Source organism: Zerene cesonia, chromosome 4 (assembly GCF_012273895.1).
Source record: "Zerene cesonia ecotype Mississippi chromosome 4, Zerene_cesonia_1.1, whole genome shotgun sequence".
Taxonomy (NCBI): Eukaryota; Metazoa; Arthropoda; class Insecta; order Lepidoptera; family Pieridae; genus Zerene; species Zerene cesonia.
Window position 1 is genome coordinate 3,508,261 of NC_052105.1, and position 20,464 is coordinate 3,528,724.

The 20,464-nt window shown below is 31.6% G+C and overlaps 1 protein-coding gene across 3 annotated transcripts in view; it reads left to right on the forward strand.

Moving 5' to 3' along the window:
- LOC119839592 (membrane-anchored lipid-binding protein LAM4-like) overlaps window positions 1-20,464 on the forward strand; it is a 54,084-nt gene that overhangs the window by 1,467 nt on the left and 32,153 nt on the right. Inside the window, exons 1-3 of one of the 3 annotated variants that reach the window (XM_038365959.1) lie at window positions 3,699-4,454; window positions 4,928-5,018; window positions 6,041-6,154. In XM_038365959.1, the coding sequence (XP_038221887.1) occupies window positions 5,011-5,018; window positions 6,041-6,154 (122 nt within the window). In that variant the 5' untranslated portion in view covers window positions 3,699-4,454; window positions 4,928-5,010. Of the gene's footprint in view, window positions 1-476; window positions 550-3,698; window positions 4,455-4,927; window positions 5,019-6,040; window positions 6,155-16,154; window positions 16,963-20,464 lie in introns of those variants that run through there. The other 2 variants (XM_038365957.1, XM_038365958.1) reach the window with 2 other exon arrangements.

Sequence of the window (20,464 nt, forward strand, 5' to 3'; positions counted from 1 at the left end):
CAATTTTTTATCGTGTTAAACAACAGGAAAAAATCACACGACATAATATTTGGCTTAGAACCAATTTTGTATTGGTATTCTGCGAAAAATAATTAAATCGTTACGCATTTGTACATTTGTCGTAACATTGGAAAAAGCTTTATAGTCTCAACTGATCCAGATCATTCTTTTTGAGAATATTGTAGGCGAATTTATGGATATTCAATATTCTGTGAATCTAATATATTTTCAGAGTTAATGTAATTTTTCTGCTTGATATTATTTCACTCGTATTTATTTCACACAGTCAATTTCAATAAACATATTAAACATCCTTTGCTCTTGTTAGGAACGAAAAATAATGGCATAGCTCTTGAAAATTTGAGTATGTACAAACTGTATATGATTTAATTTAAGGGCCATAGTTTGAAATTTAGATAGCTACTTGGAATATACAATTATAATTAATCCGGACTTAAGTTATATGACGATTCCAGATGTGTGCCAACGACTATCCCTGCAAGTGCGTAGCGGATCGGCGCAGTGTAATTTACCATCTCTCTTGTTAACGTAAGCAAATAATTCCTATATTTGTTATTATTTTGAGTGTGGCTTCACTGGCGTGGTATGCGGATAAAGAAGTAGCTTGTTTCATATCTTCAAATCCGGATTTTTATGAATGTTTCCATCAATTCATCAACACAAACTTTATTGTTTATAATATTAGGGTTAAGCTTACACACTTGTTAGCACATTTGCACTGGCTTATTTAGTATTACGTTATATGCCATTTTACGTAGATTAATTTACTTCGAATAGCTACTTGTTGACATGCATTTTATGAACTTTATATTGATATCACAATCAATGCTTCAACAACTATCAAACACTGATACGAAAAAATTAAAAGAGTTAACATTAACTATATGAACATTATCTTAAACTGTAGGTATAACCTTCATTTCTAAAAATAGTAATTTGCGTGGGTGCACTTTCGCTGTTCGGTGATGTAAAAGCATTTTAAAATTGAAAATTGGGACATGTCTACCGACTTCCTATTTGACAGCATTCCCTTGAGATTGATAGTTTAGTGATAGTTAATATATACATACCTAAAGATGATTTGAAACGTGGTTTGAACGTTTGATTTTTTAATTTGGCCGAAGAAGATTTTGAAAAGCTCATATCCTACTAATATTATAAAAGCGATAGTTTGTAAGGATGTGTGTGTTTGTTACTCTTTCACGCAAAAACTACTGAACCGATTGCAATGGCATTTGGTAACGTAGACAACTGGACAACTGGAAAAACATATAGGCCACTTTTTATCGCAATACTCCTACAGGATACGGACTTACGCGGGTGAAATCGAGGGGCGTAGCTAGTTTTAGTATAAAATAGAGTGGTTACACGAGACAGTGTGATCATATAGTGACGAATATATGTATATATAAATGTCTGTGCTAAAATGTCACAAAAAAGTAACAGATTATTATTTAAATTTTCAAAAAAATCCATCTTTTTCAGAACTCAAAGGTCAAACAGAAAATATACAATGTAAAAATCTCACCTTATCCTGCACATTGTATTGTTCTTGCGAGATTGAATTATTGATCTGATCTTTGCCTTGACCCTTATAAGAATGATACGACACTAAATGTTGAATAATAATAAGGCGTGTTCGATCGGTAATGAATTTTAATGATCCTTTGTCTTTCAAAAATATTATGAACGACATCTTTATGACGAAAACTATATACCTAACTAACTATAAACCATAAATGACATAACAAAATAAATTACAATTATATTTAAGAAGGCTAAAACATTAGCATATTGCGACTGATATAAGTCCTATTTTTGCAACCTATATAATATGTTACTTCAAAGGGAAAAAGTTTTGTTTTTCCTTCCTTTAACCTCGAGTTCCTTGTAGCATCTGCCGAGATTAAAATGCAAAATGTAAATCATTTCTCTCACTATATAGCATCTGTTTTAAACATTTAATAAAAGCTAGATTTCCGCATGCGGCTTTGAACCCGCGATGTAAAATATTTTGTACTTCGTACATTTTCGAGGAGCGGGTAGTATGAGATTTTTTTAACGAGTTTAGTGGTGCATATCTGATGAACTATTTATGTTTGGAAAACCTTATAAAACATTTCATTTTTAAAGAACTCTCCAATGACACCTCATATAATAATATATTTGTGAAAACTGTATTATTTTACAGCCGGTTTTATGTATGGAGCGATCCTAAATTTATTTTATAAAAGAACACCCTTACATTTAAACTTATCTTGATATAACATCATAAAAAATTGTCAAAATCTGGCCAATGGTTTTTACGTGATACCACCGACAAATAATGTCTGAATGACATTCAGGAAAAAATTTGGGCATCAACCAAGCAATTAATATTATTATTTGTATAAACTGAACATTAGAAGCTATACCTACGTAGGTAAAAAAAAACGGGAAATAATTAAAATTGACCAAAAGAACATTATTTGGAACCTACCACTCCCACTGACACATTCCGATTCATATTATGTCACCATATCCACGCCTTTAAAGGTACCTCGGGTGGGTAATTTTAGATAATATTTGTTTTATTATCTATCGTTAACTCGATTTTGATTCGGTTCGGTTTGACATAAAAAAGAAGAACCAATATCCATAATGCTTATCGAATTTTACAATTTATGCAAAAACCTATATCGCGATACAGAACAACACGTCTATGAATAGAAAATTCCCGTCGTTTTTGTGGAACGTTGGGTAAAAATAAGAATGTTTCGTAATTGTGATGATAAAATATCAACTGCTTGCTACATCACCTAGCCAGCTATAAATTCTAAAACATAGAAAAATATACATAGAATTTACACTAATAATTATCGATTTGAAAAATTCTTTCAGTGTTAGATAACCCATTGTCGAGGAAGGCTATATACGAACCACGGGCGAAGCCGGGGCAGACCGCTAGTATCATATAAAATATTATACAGTTAATTTTTTATATAGAACAACGTCTAAGTGCAATTGATACTCGGGCACTACATATAAAGCAACGGTCATAAAAGTCATGAACAAATTTCCAGTAGATATTTTATTTTAGTGATTTCGATTGCTTAAGTAGAAGAATTTCATTATCAGAAAGTGAAAAAAGCTGCGTAACTTACAAAATTTTGGTATTTAGATTAGCTAGCTATCTATGAATGAATGAACATGGAAACTATATTAAGTTACTTTGAAAATAACATAAATAAAATAATAATATATACTTATCATATTAACTTTACTTCCGCGTCTCAACAAAATATGTTAATCGCGTTGTCCATGGTGTTATCTAGCATAAACCAGATTTTATACGCTACGTCCCATATTATTAAAGTCCAATAAACTACTTTCCTCGTATGATATTTAACTATGTACAGTTTGGACCGAAAACTTAGGCAAATATTTTAGCTTTCCGTTCCTTCTACTCTGCTGTATTCCCATTCCTAAATCGGGGAACTTTCGAATTTCCAACAATACGAAAATCAAATTGCCGCCATTTTGCCCGCTGTACATATGATTGCAATCAATAATATGCGCAATGCACCACGGCGCATGTTTCTCTAGGTCTAGGGGTGCTGCAAACAAAATTAAGTTTAAAATGTACCCATTCAAGGCTTATTATTTAAACGTTGGCTTCATACCCAGATGTTGTCCACGATTTGTAGGGGATTGGACCAGTATGGTGTGTGATATTGTGAGCGAAAAATATACGGAAAAATTATGGTGATAGTTAATCAAAATCCAAAATAACACGTTTTCTTTAGTGTAACATGCGTTTTCCTCAGTCGTGTGTAGTGACGATAGAGTGATTGTTGACCTTATAGTTAAATAAACTATTCGTTCAAGGATTTTAATTCATAAAAATAGGATCTACAATAATACGGTTCCATCATTTTAGCTTTAGCTGTAGTTTTTGTATAATTTGAATTGAGAATTCCTAAATTAAATTATATCGCACCCTTCCATTGCGTATTAGGTTATATAAATAAGTGCAAATTTAATCAACTGAACAGTTTTATTATAAAGCAGCGTAGGTGTTAAATCTCTACTTAGTTACGTAGTAGGTGTAAGTAGAGTTATTATGGTTTAAATATCATAACCTACTTAAAATGAATATTGTCTCGATAACGTCTAAATAGATCCTATATCGGTATAATCCCATGTACTTGTAAGTCATCGAACACATTATAAGTCCACATTTCTTAACTTATCTCGGACTAACCTGGATGTGTTCAGACATCTTTATATGTTTTGAAGAAAAGTGTCATGTTATAAATTAATTTATCCTCATATCATGTCAATCCTGGATTGCGGATTTCTGTGGCAATAAAATAAGCTTAAATCATTAAATTTCGTGCTATAAAAGTGTACATAAAATATCAAGTCATTAGTCGCTTGAAGAGAATATTTCGGTAAGTGGTAGTTAAATAAAAAAATAATAATAACCAGAATTAAATATTTGAATGATTAATATTTAATTTATCCTTAATATTTGAATGAAAATTAAAGTCCCTTTTAACTCCTCTCCTGAAAGCATTTCCATTTGCGAGATCTAATAATAGTTTAGTCTTAGTTGATTCATGGATATGATTACATAAGTAATTGTCACGTTATCATTATTTTCATCTTAATTGGTTAAACCTTGTAAATGATCAGAAATAATCTAAACAAAAAATTGAAATTGTTATGAAATAAACAAAATTAGATTAACTTTTTTATTCCATTACCGTGCAACTTTAAAGCCATAACAATGCTACAAATATGAAAATCATTTGCATGAAACGTGTCGACGATATTATGAAATGTTTATGTCCACATGTCCTTATATTTAACATTTTTTGATTACACACAAGAGTGCATAGTGCTTAGCATACAAAATTTTTAGGTAATCGGCATGGAGTGCTCCAAGTTCATATATCATCTAATTATCCAGAATTAGCGCCTGCTTGCAGCTTTTCAGAGCTTAAAATGCCAAGGTACTGAATATATGCAAGCAAATCTCTTTCACGGTATCATTTTATACCTATGTTTAGAATTGTTTATGATTTTAAAAGCACGCAATTTGTTTATCGATATTTGTTAGTGTTTTCAGTATAATTGCTTCTTATGTCTGTAATCTATATGTGCATGGTTTATTATTTTTGTGGCTTTATTGCAAGATGAAGAAATAGATCATTGAAATTAAACATTTATTTTGCATTAAACTTAAATGTTTATTTCAAATATTTTTGTGATAAAGCCAAGTTTATTGTATCATAGACGTTTTATATTCAAATACGAATTAGCTTATGTATTTATGTTTATTATTAACAATAGAAGTCTACTTTTTTAAATAATATGTGTATATATTCATATATTACACGTTTTGATAGTTGTAATATGTATTTTATATTCAATTGGATGTGATATAATATTCTGCCGCTTAACTAACTATATCTATAAATATATGAAAATATAGTCGATTATAGCAAAGGTTTTTATATTGTTTGTATATAAGTCTAAGGTAGGTATGAGCTTACGTAATCACCTCTAAAAAAATGCTTTGCGTGTCGCTTTCCTTTCAATTTTGTTTCATGTACGCAAGATAATAAAATAAACTAACAATCCCGCTGATTTTCCAGTCATAAAACGTTATGCTAATATAAACTTCTATTGGATAAATATTTATTTTCAGTTTCGAATACTCTTTTACACACGTAAGTAGTTACCTATATATGTTATGTACTAATTCAAACTAAGTATGTACACGTTTGAACATTTCGACCATTTTACCCATATCCCAATAGCAATAAATTCAATATATATTATTTCATATTCTGTCTGTATATTATTCTGTCTAAACAGATCTTATGATGAGTTGTCTAACATTAAAAAAAAGAAACAAACCCAATGATACTTACGTGAACAGAATACACATGATATCTAAGTAAATAACGTTATTGAAGCCAGCAAACACAGGCAACAGTAAGCAACCGTAGTTAATACATGTATTCCTCAGGTCGGCTGGTGGGTCCGGTAGCTCGCACGGCCTCGAGGAGGCCAGCGACGGTAGCGACGCCGACCGACCGCGCCGCCACCATCTGCGGGTACCCTCCACTGTTTACCCGGGACAGTAAGTTATTTGCACTACCAGCGTAGAGTCTTATAGACTGTAGTTTTGTTTGCATTATTACTAACACACAGTTTAACATATACTCATGGACTACTTGAAAAATTATTTTATGTTGCTTTTATTGAGACGTAAAGTAGATTAGGAAGAGAAAGAGGAGCGGAGTAGTAAACAGATAACATTATACTATACTAGAAAAATTTAATACTTAATAATAAATTTTATTGTACCATTAATGGAAAACAACAAAAGACAGTTTTGTAATATATTTACGATCGAATTTTTGTTCTTTCTTTCCTTTGTACTGCTTTAAAAATAAGAAACATTAATAGTGGCTAAAAAAAACAAAACAAACAATTTTTTGACATAATATGATGGCCAAAAGTCTGCAATTAGATTTTTTAAATGGTTGTTTAATACGATATTAGACAACCAAGGATAGAAAAACCCGCCATAACTCAGACAAACGTGTATTGTGTTTCCGACGCTTATTTATCAATCTTAAGTCTTATGTATTGGTGCGTTAATACCAGAATTCCGTGCATGATAAGCTACTTTACGGACATATCAAATCAAGGCAAGTGAAATTATAATTTAATGCATATCGTTTTAGTAGAGGTAACACGATCGCAATAAAATTTTGCTAACAAATGTTATTGGACACTTATCGCTAAATAATAAATGCGTGTTAAACGATTTCATTTTCTAGAAATAATTTATGATCTATTCTTTAGATGTTGACAACAATAAAGTCATTATTCATTGGCCGTACCTACCAATATTATATTAGACTAGCTGCGCCCCCCGGTTTCACCCACGTAAGTTCGTATCCCGTAGGAATATCAGGATACAAAATTGCCTATATTTTATTCCATTTGTCCAGTTATCTACGTACCAAATTGCATTGCAATTGGTTCAATAGTTTTTGCGTGAAAGAGCAACATATACATCCTTACAAACTTTCGCATTTATAATATTAATAGGATTAGTAGGATTCTACTAATATTATAAATGCAAAGTTTAAGTATGGGAGGGATGGATGAAAGGATGTATGGATGTTTGACTGCTACAGCTCGTAACATGATACTATACTAGGTCGCATTTAATTTTTGATTGCAATTTGCAATATTCGATGAGTTTTATACATGATCATATAAAATGATTGACTGTATCAAAGTAAAACATTTCTTTTTAGGGTTCCGTAGCCAAATGGTAAAAGCGGACTATTACTAGGAATTTCACAGTCTGTCTGCCTCCTGGTTGTATCTCATGAATATCACTCATGTATACATGAGGTATGATACACTATCATAGAGATCAACAGTTGTAGTTTATAGATTATTTTATATTTCTGTAGCCGGTAATAAATAAATAATTAAAAATCAAGGTTAAGCTACGGTTGTCACGGTCATAAATTGGATGGGTACAAATTTTTTCAAAGTTGCCTTAGCCTATTTTTACGAGAAACTTCGCGCTAAAAAAAAAATGTCGCGAGTCGAACTCGCACTTAAAAAAAAATGTCGCGAGTCGAACTCGCACTTGATAGATTTTTTTAATTCTACAATTTATAGACCGGTTATCAACGTCATAATATTAACAATGGAAAGACCTGTCAAAGGATGCATTGAATCCATTGATGAAATAGTTCTCCCGTTAAGATGTACAGTACTGAAACAATACAGTGTCGTATGAATTCTCTGGCTTTGTTCCAACCCTCCCACCCTTTCTTTGTGAGCGACTACAAACTAATTGCGTCTAGCCAGTACTGTACTATCGGCATTAATTTTATAGATAATACCAGAATGTCAACACGCTGGTATTATTGGGCATATAACACCTGTTGATATTTGCTTGTCTATGGAATAACGTCCAATGCATATATTCTATGCGAATAAATAAGTTTTGGGTGAGAAATTTTGAAAGATATACTGATACGATGACTGACGAATATTATGGAATTGGATTGACTTGATTTCAGAGTTAACCTCCTTTGGCTCAAGAAGATGGGGTCGGGGTCATTATCCTATGTTACAATCGAACTATCACAATTACACAACGGTTTACATCATTAGAGCCTGGCATTTGATAGAAATAGATAGGAAAAAATATATCATCATTGTTCTATTTATCTATCTATATTATATTACCTATATCGGTGAAAACTATTTATTTAAGTGTAAGGTTTTTTATACCAATAGTAAGAAAAACAATGAGCGGGAATTAAGACAAAACTCATTATAAATAACGGTTACATATAGCTAAAACATCTATAAGGAGAATGTATTATATATATCCTATTGACGTAACAAAAAAAAAATATGTAAGCCGACACGCAAGAAATGAACAATATATTTGTTAAATACTTTAGTACAGTTATCCAGCTGTCTACGTACAAATATTTCATTGCAATCTGTTCAGCAGTTTCTGTGTGAAAGAGTAACAAACAAACAAACACACACACATCCTTGCAAACTTTCGCATTTAAAATATTAGTAGGATAGGATTGAGCGCCCGGCCGCGTCTGTCTGTCTGATTTGATTGATTTTGACGCGGTTTTATTTAAAAGATAGAGTGATTCAAGAGGAAGGTATATATGTATAAATATTCCCGAAATCCCCACAGGAACGAGCACAACGGGGGTAAATGTATCCCAAGATATGAAAAACATGCCTAAAAAAATTGGTTATTGGTGTGCGCTGCTAAATCTATTGATGATACGAAAAATAATGTACTACAGAATCAAAGTACATATTATTGCGCGAGGACAAATGTCTATTATAGTTAAGCCACAAAAACCGTTTTTAGTTAAAATTCATTAGTTAAAAAAGGAGTGTAATTTTGAGTTGATGATATTCGTATGATGGTATTAATCTATATTAAAATAAATGACTCTATAATCAAGGTTAATTATGTTTCATAAACCTCTTTATATACCTCTTTAAATTATTACAACTATACAGTTAGTTTCCGAGTTATGATGAGAAATATACAAAATGATTATGCTCGATGGCGGATCTCCGCAGCGACGATGGATTCGATTTTAATAGATAGAGAAACTACACCGAATTAACGCGTGCAAAGCCGCGGGCATTAGCTAGTTCAATAATAAATACAAAATGCTCAGAACACTTTGTGAGTGAGCGAAGTAATATATTATTATTATAATATTGGAGGTTTTACGAGTCATAATATATTCGGTTATTAACGGAATTTTTTTTGTCTTCCCGACTTGAATAATACAATGGTGGCCGTATGACTAGAATGCGAATAGTGATATTAATTATTCATGTTTTGTACTAGCGTACTTTGGGGACCACCTAAGGATTGCATGCGATAGACAGTGGATTTTTATATAACAATAACCCATTCTATCCAACCGCGACGTTTCCAAAAACGAAGGTTTTCAAATCACACAGTTTTTTTTTTTGTTGATTTAATTATAACTCCTAGGGTTTTCAACCGTTATTCGTGATTCGTTTTGGTTGTGATAGGAAAGAATTGTCATTTGGCCTCATTTTAGAATCTCGAGTGGTATCTCCCTCCCCAGGATTGTCGATGTATTTTTTTTAGAAAATAATTGATTAATACTTTATGTCATACTAGCTGCGCTCCGCAGTTTCACCCGCGTTAGTCGGTATCCTGTAGAAATATCGGGATAAAAGTTGCCTATGTGTTATTCCGGTTGTCCAGCTATCTACGTACCAAATTTCATTGCAATCGGTTCAGTAGTTTTTGCGTGAAAGAGTAACAAACACACACACATCCTTACAAACTTGCGCATTTATAATATTAGTAGGATGTTGATGAGCAATAAATATCCCATGACTACATATTACAACAAGACACAAATTGGTTTTGTGCTTTGTGCTACTGAATACAGAATAAAATCTCATTTACGAACTCAGAATTTGTACCTTATTGAAATCATGTTATATATTATTGTTCAAGTGTTTTTGTTTTAACAAATTATCATTTGTTTTCATTAAACTTTGATACAGCCCGGCTATATTGTGATTAAATTTGAATGCTTTTTTAAGATAATAAATTTTTATCATAATGACATGCAAATAGAAGTGTACATGTAAGTAAGCCTTAAAATACATTCCTATAATTTCTAAAATGAAATTCGTACCTATGCGGCCATACTTTATTAGTTATTTATTTCTGATGCAAAATAAGAAAATCCTATATAAGTATATTAGCATTTGCCCGCGGCTTCGCACGCCTTAAATTCGGAGTAGTTTAATAGATGTATACATATAAACCTTCCTCCAGAATCACTCTATTAAAAAAACCCCATCAAATTGTTGCGCAGCTTTTAAGGTTTAATCATGCATAGAGACATTGGGACAGAGAAAGTGACTTTTAATATTTTATACTATGTAGTGATAATAGACACAACAAATAATATAAATACATCCTGTTGAAATATTATATAACTAACGCGATGTACGATAAATAATTAGCTAATTAATAAGAAAAGGCAAAGAGAACAATTTTACTCTAAATAATAATTGTTGTGCCTAGTGATATGAGGCTACTACTATGCACTGGGATATAACGTGTCCGTTACGTAAAAAATCATGATAACGCCCGCTGTTATAAGGTTATCTGAAACAGTTGTTTTATTATTTGCAGGAATGTAGTACTTAGAGTTTTAGGTAGAACACACGGATCCTTATTTATTCGCTCGTATATCTCAAAGCAAATAAGAAACGAATGCGCGCGATAAGAAAGAAATAATAACGCTAGTGTTATGCCGACTATGCGGCGTTTTGATCGTGATACATGAAGTAATTACTAACTAAAGAAAATGTAACTTTACTTGAATACGTTCATATTTCCATAGTACGGAAAAGTTCTAACGTTCTGTCATATTGATTATTTTTATCAATATTTGGTGTTTTTCGGAACGATTCTGTTAGATAATCATGGTGTTCTGTTAGTAAAAAATGGACAGTGATGTGTTTATAGAATCAACTTGTCCCCTACCCCGGACTGGATTGAAATGGTTGTTACGTCGAGAAAGCCTTCCCATAGCAACTATACGAAAAGCCTGGCTCAAAAGCAGAACGAGTATATCGCCAGAAAGTTGGCGTAGACGGTAATTTTTGTTTATGATATATTGTTGGTTTACGTTTAACCTCTTTGTTTTTAATCATTAATAATCAGGAAGTATGTAAGTAGGTTCTTCATATCACGTTGCCTATTTGGTTTATCTCGTATTTTTAAATGAATTATAACTTTTACACCAAAACAATGTGATATAAATTTATTATTTTGGGTTTATAGATAAGTAACTTGAACAATAAACTTCCGAACGAACCATGGAAATAGTTATATTTGAATTTGTGGGAGTCGAGCACGCTTCGGCACGAATTGGGCCAGCTCGCACCGGGGAAGTACCACACCCCCACAGAAAACCGACGTGAAATAGTGGCATGCCACTGTGTTTCGTACGGTGAGTGGGGGAGCCGGAGGCCCGTTTCCTTTTCCTCACCCGTCCTAGTCCATTCCTTCTTTCCAGTCGTTAATCCTTTCCTTTTCCCTTACCCCATAAAAGCGGGCAGCGCATTCACGGAGGTACTACCTTTGCGAATGTTCATGGGCGGTGGTGATCGCTTACCATCAGGCGAACCACCAGCTCAGCTGCCCGCTATGACATAAAAAAAAAAAAAAAAAAAAAAAGGTAGTCGGAACAACGTCCATTATAGTGTCAAAATCCAAGCATATCCTGTTAATTTATTATTAAATGCTTTCATGTCTATTTTGTTACATATGACCTAAATGTACACCGTTCTGAAGTAGACACAAATATTCGTGTCGTATCGTATGTTACTAATTACAAAGAGCTAAATAACTAGTCGTCCATGAAATTATGCAATACCTTAATTCTGAATGATGCTCTAACGTCCATTAAATTGTAAACTCTTCACGTTATCTGTTATCACCTTCCAATTTCGAATACGAAATTTCGAAAACAAATAAACACTATCACACTGTTTTAAGATAAATATTGATAATTCTGATTTGTACCTGACACTTGCATGGCAAAAAAATGACCTCCATTATGAATTATTATGTAACGAATAATAACTACTTTTAGCCAAATAACATTGTATATAACTTTGTAAGCAAACCTCTTTACTGCCTCACTATTAATGCGACACTGGGCTGTGATCAATCAATCAATGACGTGCGGTGCAGCTTCCAAACGGATCGGTATGGAACATAAAAACTCAAAACATTCAAGAACCTTGAGTTCCGACTTTTATTCATCGTAAAAAACTTAGAACATAAATGGCAAACGAAGAGTCCCGTTGAACACTTATTTTATTGTATATACGCAATACAAATAAGGTAGGGCACATCAATGGATAGAAACGATATACATACACCATATAATTTCAACTAAAAATTAATCTGCAATACTGTCATCTTGTTCACAATGGTACCGTTAGTACTTGAGCGCTAATTACATATCGTTATTTTTATTTAGATTCTAAAATCACACTGTTCAAAATTTAAGGTAATTTGACAATAGACATGACATATAAGTGATTTAGAACCAATGGATTTAGAAATAGACGTCTTATGATTTAAAATTTAAACCTTTATTATCCCTAGCTCTGCTGCAAAAATTATCCCTAAAAAATATCGGACTTTTTTTTATAATATTTAATGGCTAATATGGGGCTATTTAAAAATGTCAAGTACAAATATTTACCTTGAGTTTAAGTAGCTGGATGCAATTATACCTTCTTCAGAGCGTTTCTAATAAGAATTCTTAATCAATCAATCCTAATTTTTAAATAAAAATAGGATGCCAGTTCGCGCTGAACACATGGAGAGTATGGTCACAGATAATACAATATTGTCAATGTGGTACTTCGGTTGGTTTTATCACAGATTGGTAATATATACTAGGATGTCTAATTAAAACTTTTAACATAAACAAAATAATGATGCTGTAACACTATGGAACTGAAATTTAATTTCAAATAAATATTTACCTAAATTGAACTTCTTATGTCACATGTAAATATAGTCCCGAATCCAACGAAGCGTCAATCGACGATGTTGATAATGTGAAGGGAATATGCATGTAATTCGAATAAGGGTAACATATTTTTTTTTTTTGACTTTATTACTCCTTAATCAAGCTCCCGTAAATACTTTTCGAATTTATTTCAATTTCAAGGAGAAAATGCGACATAAACCTGTATGAACCATGACCAGTCATGGTTAAGCTCGTACCAAGGAGTATAAAATAGATAACGGCAGCGTCGGTGTTACCAGTGTAGACGTTTATATCAAAAATTAACGAGTAACCAATGTATACAGAACAAATTTGTAATGAGAGAAATACTCCATTTAAATAATTTCATCTTTTTTGAAAAGTGAGAAATATATATAATAAAAAAATTAATGTGATAAAAAACAGTCACACATGACAAACAAACATATGGTAGTAATTATTTAATTGTTTGATATAGAAGCAAAATTATTTATAAAAACTCTAGGAATAATAGCATAATTTTTTTTCTCAGCTTTAGAATTATTAAAAGCATATTTTGTAATCTATTTAATTATATTGCATAAATGTGTAACAATAAATACGTTATAATGTTAAAATAATAATTAATGTACTCTTATCTAGCGCACGATTGCATGATTTGTTCATAAAATTGGTTTTATTATTTGTTTTATTCAATATTTCATGATTAATGATTATTTACTTCTTACTGCTTCCAAAAATAACGCAGACCGTATGAAAATTTTTTCCAAGTTACATGTTTCTGAAATTTTATATTATAATTATTTTTTTTTTATGTCATCGTCGGCATTAAAGCTTGTGGTTCGCCTACCGACGGCAAGCGCAATAACATTTGAAAAGGCGTAAGGACTATTGTAGACTTTACGCCTCCCTAAATAGATTACCGACTTTGGAAAGGGAATAAGACAGGATTGACGAGAGGAATAAAGGGAAGGACTGGGAAGAGTAAGGAAGAAGAGGTATACAATCTTAAGGCGACATACTACAATATCAGGACGTTATTCAAATGTTAGAATTGAAATGCTCGACTAAGATGTACGGTGTTCTTTATGGTTTAAATTAATATATTGATATCAAGAGATAGTACATCAAGTTTGCATTAGATTGAAACTTGACACGAAATGGATGGATTAATTTATTTTATTAAACGAGTGAACTAAGTACGTACGTGCGGAAAGACAACTGTGGGGACTATAGGCGTGAATGAGGTTGAAACTTAATATTTTCATACAATCATTTTCGCCGCGTCCCTACACTCGAATATCCATCTCAATTAGCAAATTAGGTTACAAGTGTTTACGAGGCCTTTGCCCGGTATTAATCGGCGCAGTTTCGCATGTAACCCGAATAAATTTTAATGTTCGCTCCAGCGGGAGTAGCGCCAAAATTTATGTCGATGACAAACAAACAGTTGATAGTTCATTTAACAACGTTCGTTGATATAATATATCTAAACGACGTCTAAAGATGTTTATAAACTTACACGACGTAGCCAGCCATTGCTACGTCAAGCGAAAAGCGCGCGAATTTTATACCGTAACGTTATCCTTTATGTCGCTTCTTTATTTATACTATATTTATAAATTTATGTCGGAGATTAGAACACACAACATTCTTTTTTACACCTTTCAGAAAGTGCTACACTGTGTGGTGGCTCTCTCAAGTTTTTCAACTCAGGTGGCTAACAAAGTTCTCACTTAGGTGGCTAACAAGTCTAACTAAAAAAAAAAATTGTCTTGAAGGTACCTGTCAACAACTTTTGGGTGGATATTTTGTGCGCAATAGTTTAGAGTAAAAATAGACATAAGTGCGTAATTTTTTCCAGCTATTACAGTTTGAATCATCTAACGATACAAGCGATGACTGAACGTGTTCTTGTAAGTGTATGATGTTATTTTGGCGCAAAGTTGACAGGTTATTTAGCTTCCTGGAATCGAACTATTTCGCATCGTTTGATGTATGATCTTGTACAAGGAAGAAATTTGATGCATCAGATGTTACTATTAAGTGTAAACAAACATTAACTGTTTACATCTTTGAAAATATTCTGTTACGTGCAATTATTTTTGTATATAAAAAATCGACCAAGATTATAGAAGTATAATCTATATATCATAAACTTTGAAAATATAATTTTCCAATATTGTGCTTTACTTCTTGTGTGGGTAATATTAGAAATTAATTATGTTTATATGACACGCTTTTGACATTTTCCATATTTTTTAATATATTATATTTATTTCATAATATTGCAATGCAAACAGTGTATTGCAATTTTCAAACGTTTAACAGTATATTTTCAAAGTCGTAGCTTCTATTAATAGAAATACTCGTAGATGGTACCGATAACATATGAAGCGTTGCAATGTTTGCATTACCAGGGTTCCTGGTTACCCTGGAGATCCCACTGTTATATTCCTTCTTTTCCATAGTTATTGATCGTGTTGTGATTGCACGAAACTGTCGTGTTTCATTTTTAAAACGCTTGATTGATTTTGAGAAAGTTGATTGCATAAAGCTTTTTGAAAAACAGACCTCACATTTTCATGGTGTGTTCATATAAAATATATTTATTGGGTTTCATTATATTAACGCTAAAAGACGCTCAATAAATCCAATTAATGTAATAATTGCAATTAAACTAATGTAATTACTTCTTATACTAGGCACGTTTAGCTTGTTATGAATGCACTGACATATAAAAAATTTGGGTCCGACACCTACTTAAAAAATTATAAATTATCCTTAAAAGGACGGGACTTTAAAGACTATTCATTATTGTCTTTTTAATTTTGTGTGACCATAGGGTCGTTATTTATTTTTCGTATTTTAAAGGTTAAAAAATACATTAACAAACATATAATGTATTACATTATCATTGTATCACGAATTGCATCGTACACCAAATCTTGTCCCAGAGCAGGGCGGGGGCAACCGGCAGACGTAAACGAACCGGCTCCGTGACTATCCGCGATTCCGCGCTCTTGTTAGTTGTTCAGTATTCGTCAACAGCTGTTTGGAATCGAGCGGCTGTACGTTCAGCGAACACGTGTAGACTTTCCATTATATTTTTCATGTTATCGAACGATACGAAACGTCAAACTATACTGTAAATAACATTTATCAATTCGTGTTATCGATTTATAATGTTTTTGGCGGTGAATGTGAATTAGCTAGGAAACTATTTTGAAATCACCAAAAATAATAGCGCGTCTGAACTAGTGAATTGTTTGTGACCAATTGGATTTCAAGTTCCGTTACCGCCTTACTTCTTCAAAGATGAATTACTATTATGTGACTTCTTAAAGTTATAAATTGTGTTGTTTCTAAAGAGTATCTGCTCTCGAAGATGATCAAATGATTTTCGATAAAATAGCACCCTATCAATGAAGGACATTCCCGATGAAATTATGCTGTGCTTAGTGCAAAGTTTTAGAGAGCGAGATAACGGTTATGGCAAAAATCGTGAATCTGTTGAATGTGATGTGACGGAAACCAACAACGTTACGACTAAGAAGAAAAGTGAAAAGCGAGTAACTTTGGCCAAGGACTCTAATTCTGAAGTGAGTGGACACAGTGACGTTGAATTACGAAAGCCTTCTTTAAGTGTACGCAGATCCTTTAGGGCATCAGGCGAGAAGTTTCTCAAAAACTTGCCGGACGTTAAAAGGAGCTTTAGTGACCGTTTCTCAGTCATATCGGATGCAAGTGGAAAGAGGCCCCAGAAAAGTTTCTTGACCATTAGGAAAACTTGGTAAATATTCCTATTAAAATACTGGTTTTTCTTTTGTTAGTAATAGGTCAGCGACAGTAGTAATTCATATTAGATGCATTGCCTGAATAAAGATACTATATATTTTACTTTTGTGTCTGCTTTCCATTTTTATCATTAAATGTAAAAGATAATACTATGGCCTTTAACTTTAAAAATGTCAATTAAAATACCTACTATCTTTTCGAGGTTATCAATTTAGCAACATAATATTTTATACTTTAATATTTTAATCACTTGTAACATTATTACTTCTCAAATTTTAACCACCTATAAACTGAGAAAAATAATTGGGCACTATCACATTAAATATGGTGTTAACAGAGAAAATATGTCTAATTCAATAATGATTTGCTTTAATTAGCATGCACTTAACAATTTCTACATTATAAGATTAGTTTTAAAAGCCTCAGAGCACACTATGTTGTACTCACAGTTTTTAGTTGTTTATAATTCTAATTTGTTTTTCAAAGAAGTCTAGTAAAACAAGTAAATTTTTGAGTTAGAGTTTATAATTGAAAATGTAATTTGTGCTTACCATGGCTTAATGGATGGTGATGGCCCGAGTTAATCCAAGATATGAAGTATAATTCGGGCAATATGTTTTCTACCAGTTGCAATATTATGTCATATTAAGTTTATTTATTTATATATGAACATTAAAAAGTCTACAAGAAGATACTCATTATCATACAAATTCAAGCTCAAATATAAACAATAAGCTTGGTGTACATTATAATACTATTTTAGGTTATGTTCCCAATTTAGCTTCTCTGTGTGATCCCAGATAAAATATGCCTATTTCCACCCTGACAATATTTTACCAAAATAAAATATAAGAAGTTAAATTATTTATGATCGAGCTTTTATACACAATTGCCTTAAAACATTGTTTAACCACATCCCGTCATACAACAGACAATGAAAAGGTGCTTATTCTGTTTAATCACTGATCACAATTATCAACTTTTGAGCTTAAGAATAGATAAAATGTCGCAATAAGTACTTTCTATATAACATTTGATTAACTGTTTATCTGTTAGTAATTTTACTTCAGAACCCTAAACTGAACAAAAATCTGAATGCACCCTTGATCTGTATTAATCTATATTAACAAGGCTTATCCATCTTCTAGTTATCATAGATAAGATAGCCAGGTGTTGAGGAAATGTGATATCTTCATACGCCTGTTGTGCTATAAATTAAAAACACCGGATTATAAAGCTAAACGTAGAAATGAACAGTTTTATGACGAAATCAAATATGTTTTATGTAACTTTAAATGAAAATTATTGACTTTATAATTAATAAAATTACTTTACTTTACTTGTATGTGAAAATTTTAAAACCCCACATATTTTTTTTTCATCAATTGATGATTTTAAATAAGTAACATATATTGGGATTGAGGTCTTGTGTACTTTATTGGATTTAATAGGAATAATGCTTTATATAATTATTTTTAACAAACAACAACAGTATCTTCAATTTCTCAGAACTAGACTAAATTTTAATGGGAGCACAGGGTAGGCATGAGCTTTAAATTAATTAAAGAATCACCAAAATTGGTTCACCCAGTTAATAGATCCAAGGTAAAATAAAAATGCAATTGAATTGAGAACTACTATTTTGACTTGACTTCATTCTTGTTGCGTTTAATACAAAGTTGATGTTTTTTGGTCCCATTTGAGAAATTGGGAGTGGTACCTCCCCCAGAAATGTTGGTGACATTTATTGTAGAAAATAATAATTTAACTTATCCTATAATTTATCATTTCTAAAATATTTACTGTTAAATTAATTGTTCTACTTTTGGGTTGCACATGATTATTATGAAATTTTTTACTTATATAAAAGTTGGTATTGTATTTAATATTCCAAGAAAGCTTAATAAGATAAAAATTCTTCTTCAAACTTGTTAATTTAAGGCTAAGTATACTTATTATATACATAATAAATGTTGCAATTAATTTAATATATTTTTTTAAATTACAGTCCATTTGCTCAAATTGTTAATGTTCAATGAATCTTCGTCAAATATCATTACACATATTATACCCTATTGACCTTTGCCAATTTAAATTAGTGCAGTGCAGAGGTATGGCAGTGGTTTAATTGTAGCTGAAAATTGAATTCATTATAGTTGTATACAATATATTTTTTTCATATTTTGAAAGCCTTATACTTACATTAATATTCAAATATGTGTTGTCGGTATGATTATGATAATATAATAAGTAAATCCTTCCCAATTAACTTTAAGTTAGCTGTAAAGAAAAACAAATTTGACGCTTGCGAGCCTAGGGCAAATGCTGTTTTTTTTTTATAAAGACATTTAATCTACATATTTATTGTGGTCAGTTTAATACAAGAATATTTCATGATAAAACTTTATTTAAATTTAGTCTTAATAGGGAAGACGATTATTTAATTATTCACATGTGGTGTCGTAATGCGTTGATGAGAGTTTAACCACATGCTACTGACCTACTTTATGTTGAACCGTATCACCGAAATAACTCGTAATATGTAAAGGCCAACATATTTTTGTCGTTACGCGAGATCTATGTATTCGATTTTGGTGATTATATCGTTGCACAGAAGGTTGTTTTTAATTTAATGAAAATTGAAGGATGTGATAAAGTTATTACACAATTTTGTGCAAATTAAATGTTCTATATTTTATACTTACATTAAATTTAACGGGATGTACCATATCTTCTTATGATAAAAAATGAAAAATACTGTACGTATTTGAATTTCAATAAAATTAATTGGATTCCCTTTTCATTTAATGAAAGGTTTTCAGGTCGAAACACGTATTATATAATACTACTTTTTATTCCATTTTAAAGAGTGTTAGTACTTAAATAATAAACAGACGTGTATAATTTACATTTGTATCATGATACCATGCGCTATCATAGTAAAATAAATAGAAATTATGCATTGTATTGTATGAAGTTAAACTAAAAATGAGGGCGTGAGTATGAGGTCATGCTAGGAAGCCAAGGAAGTTGAAACCCTGTTAAACAGCCGTATTCTTTATTATAAATCTTACAAGTAGTATTTCCTTCTCACGTGTAATATTATGTTAATATTGTTATGCAATAATGACGACAGTTTTCTTAAAAAAAAACTTTCTATTACACGATAAATATAGCAATTAGTATAAAATCGATAAGTTTTATTCGAAATCGGGTTCATCGAAATATGCAAGAATAGTTTTGTACATGATTATATATTAGTATTATTTTTTCAACATTATGTTAATTGATTTTATATACATCTAAGAGGTAGATAGACTTAAGCGTTCATTGTAAGGGGTCATTTCGATAAGAGAGACCGATAATCCAATATAGAAATCTATGGGACAGCCAGGCGAAATAATTGGTTTACTTACCTTTGCATTATATACTTAGTCTGGCCATAAATACTGTTACACTTAATTATAAAAAAATATTACATTTGAATTTCGAATCTG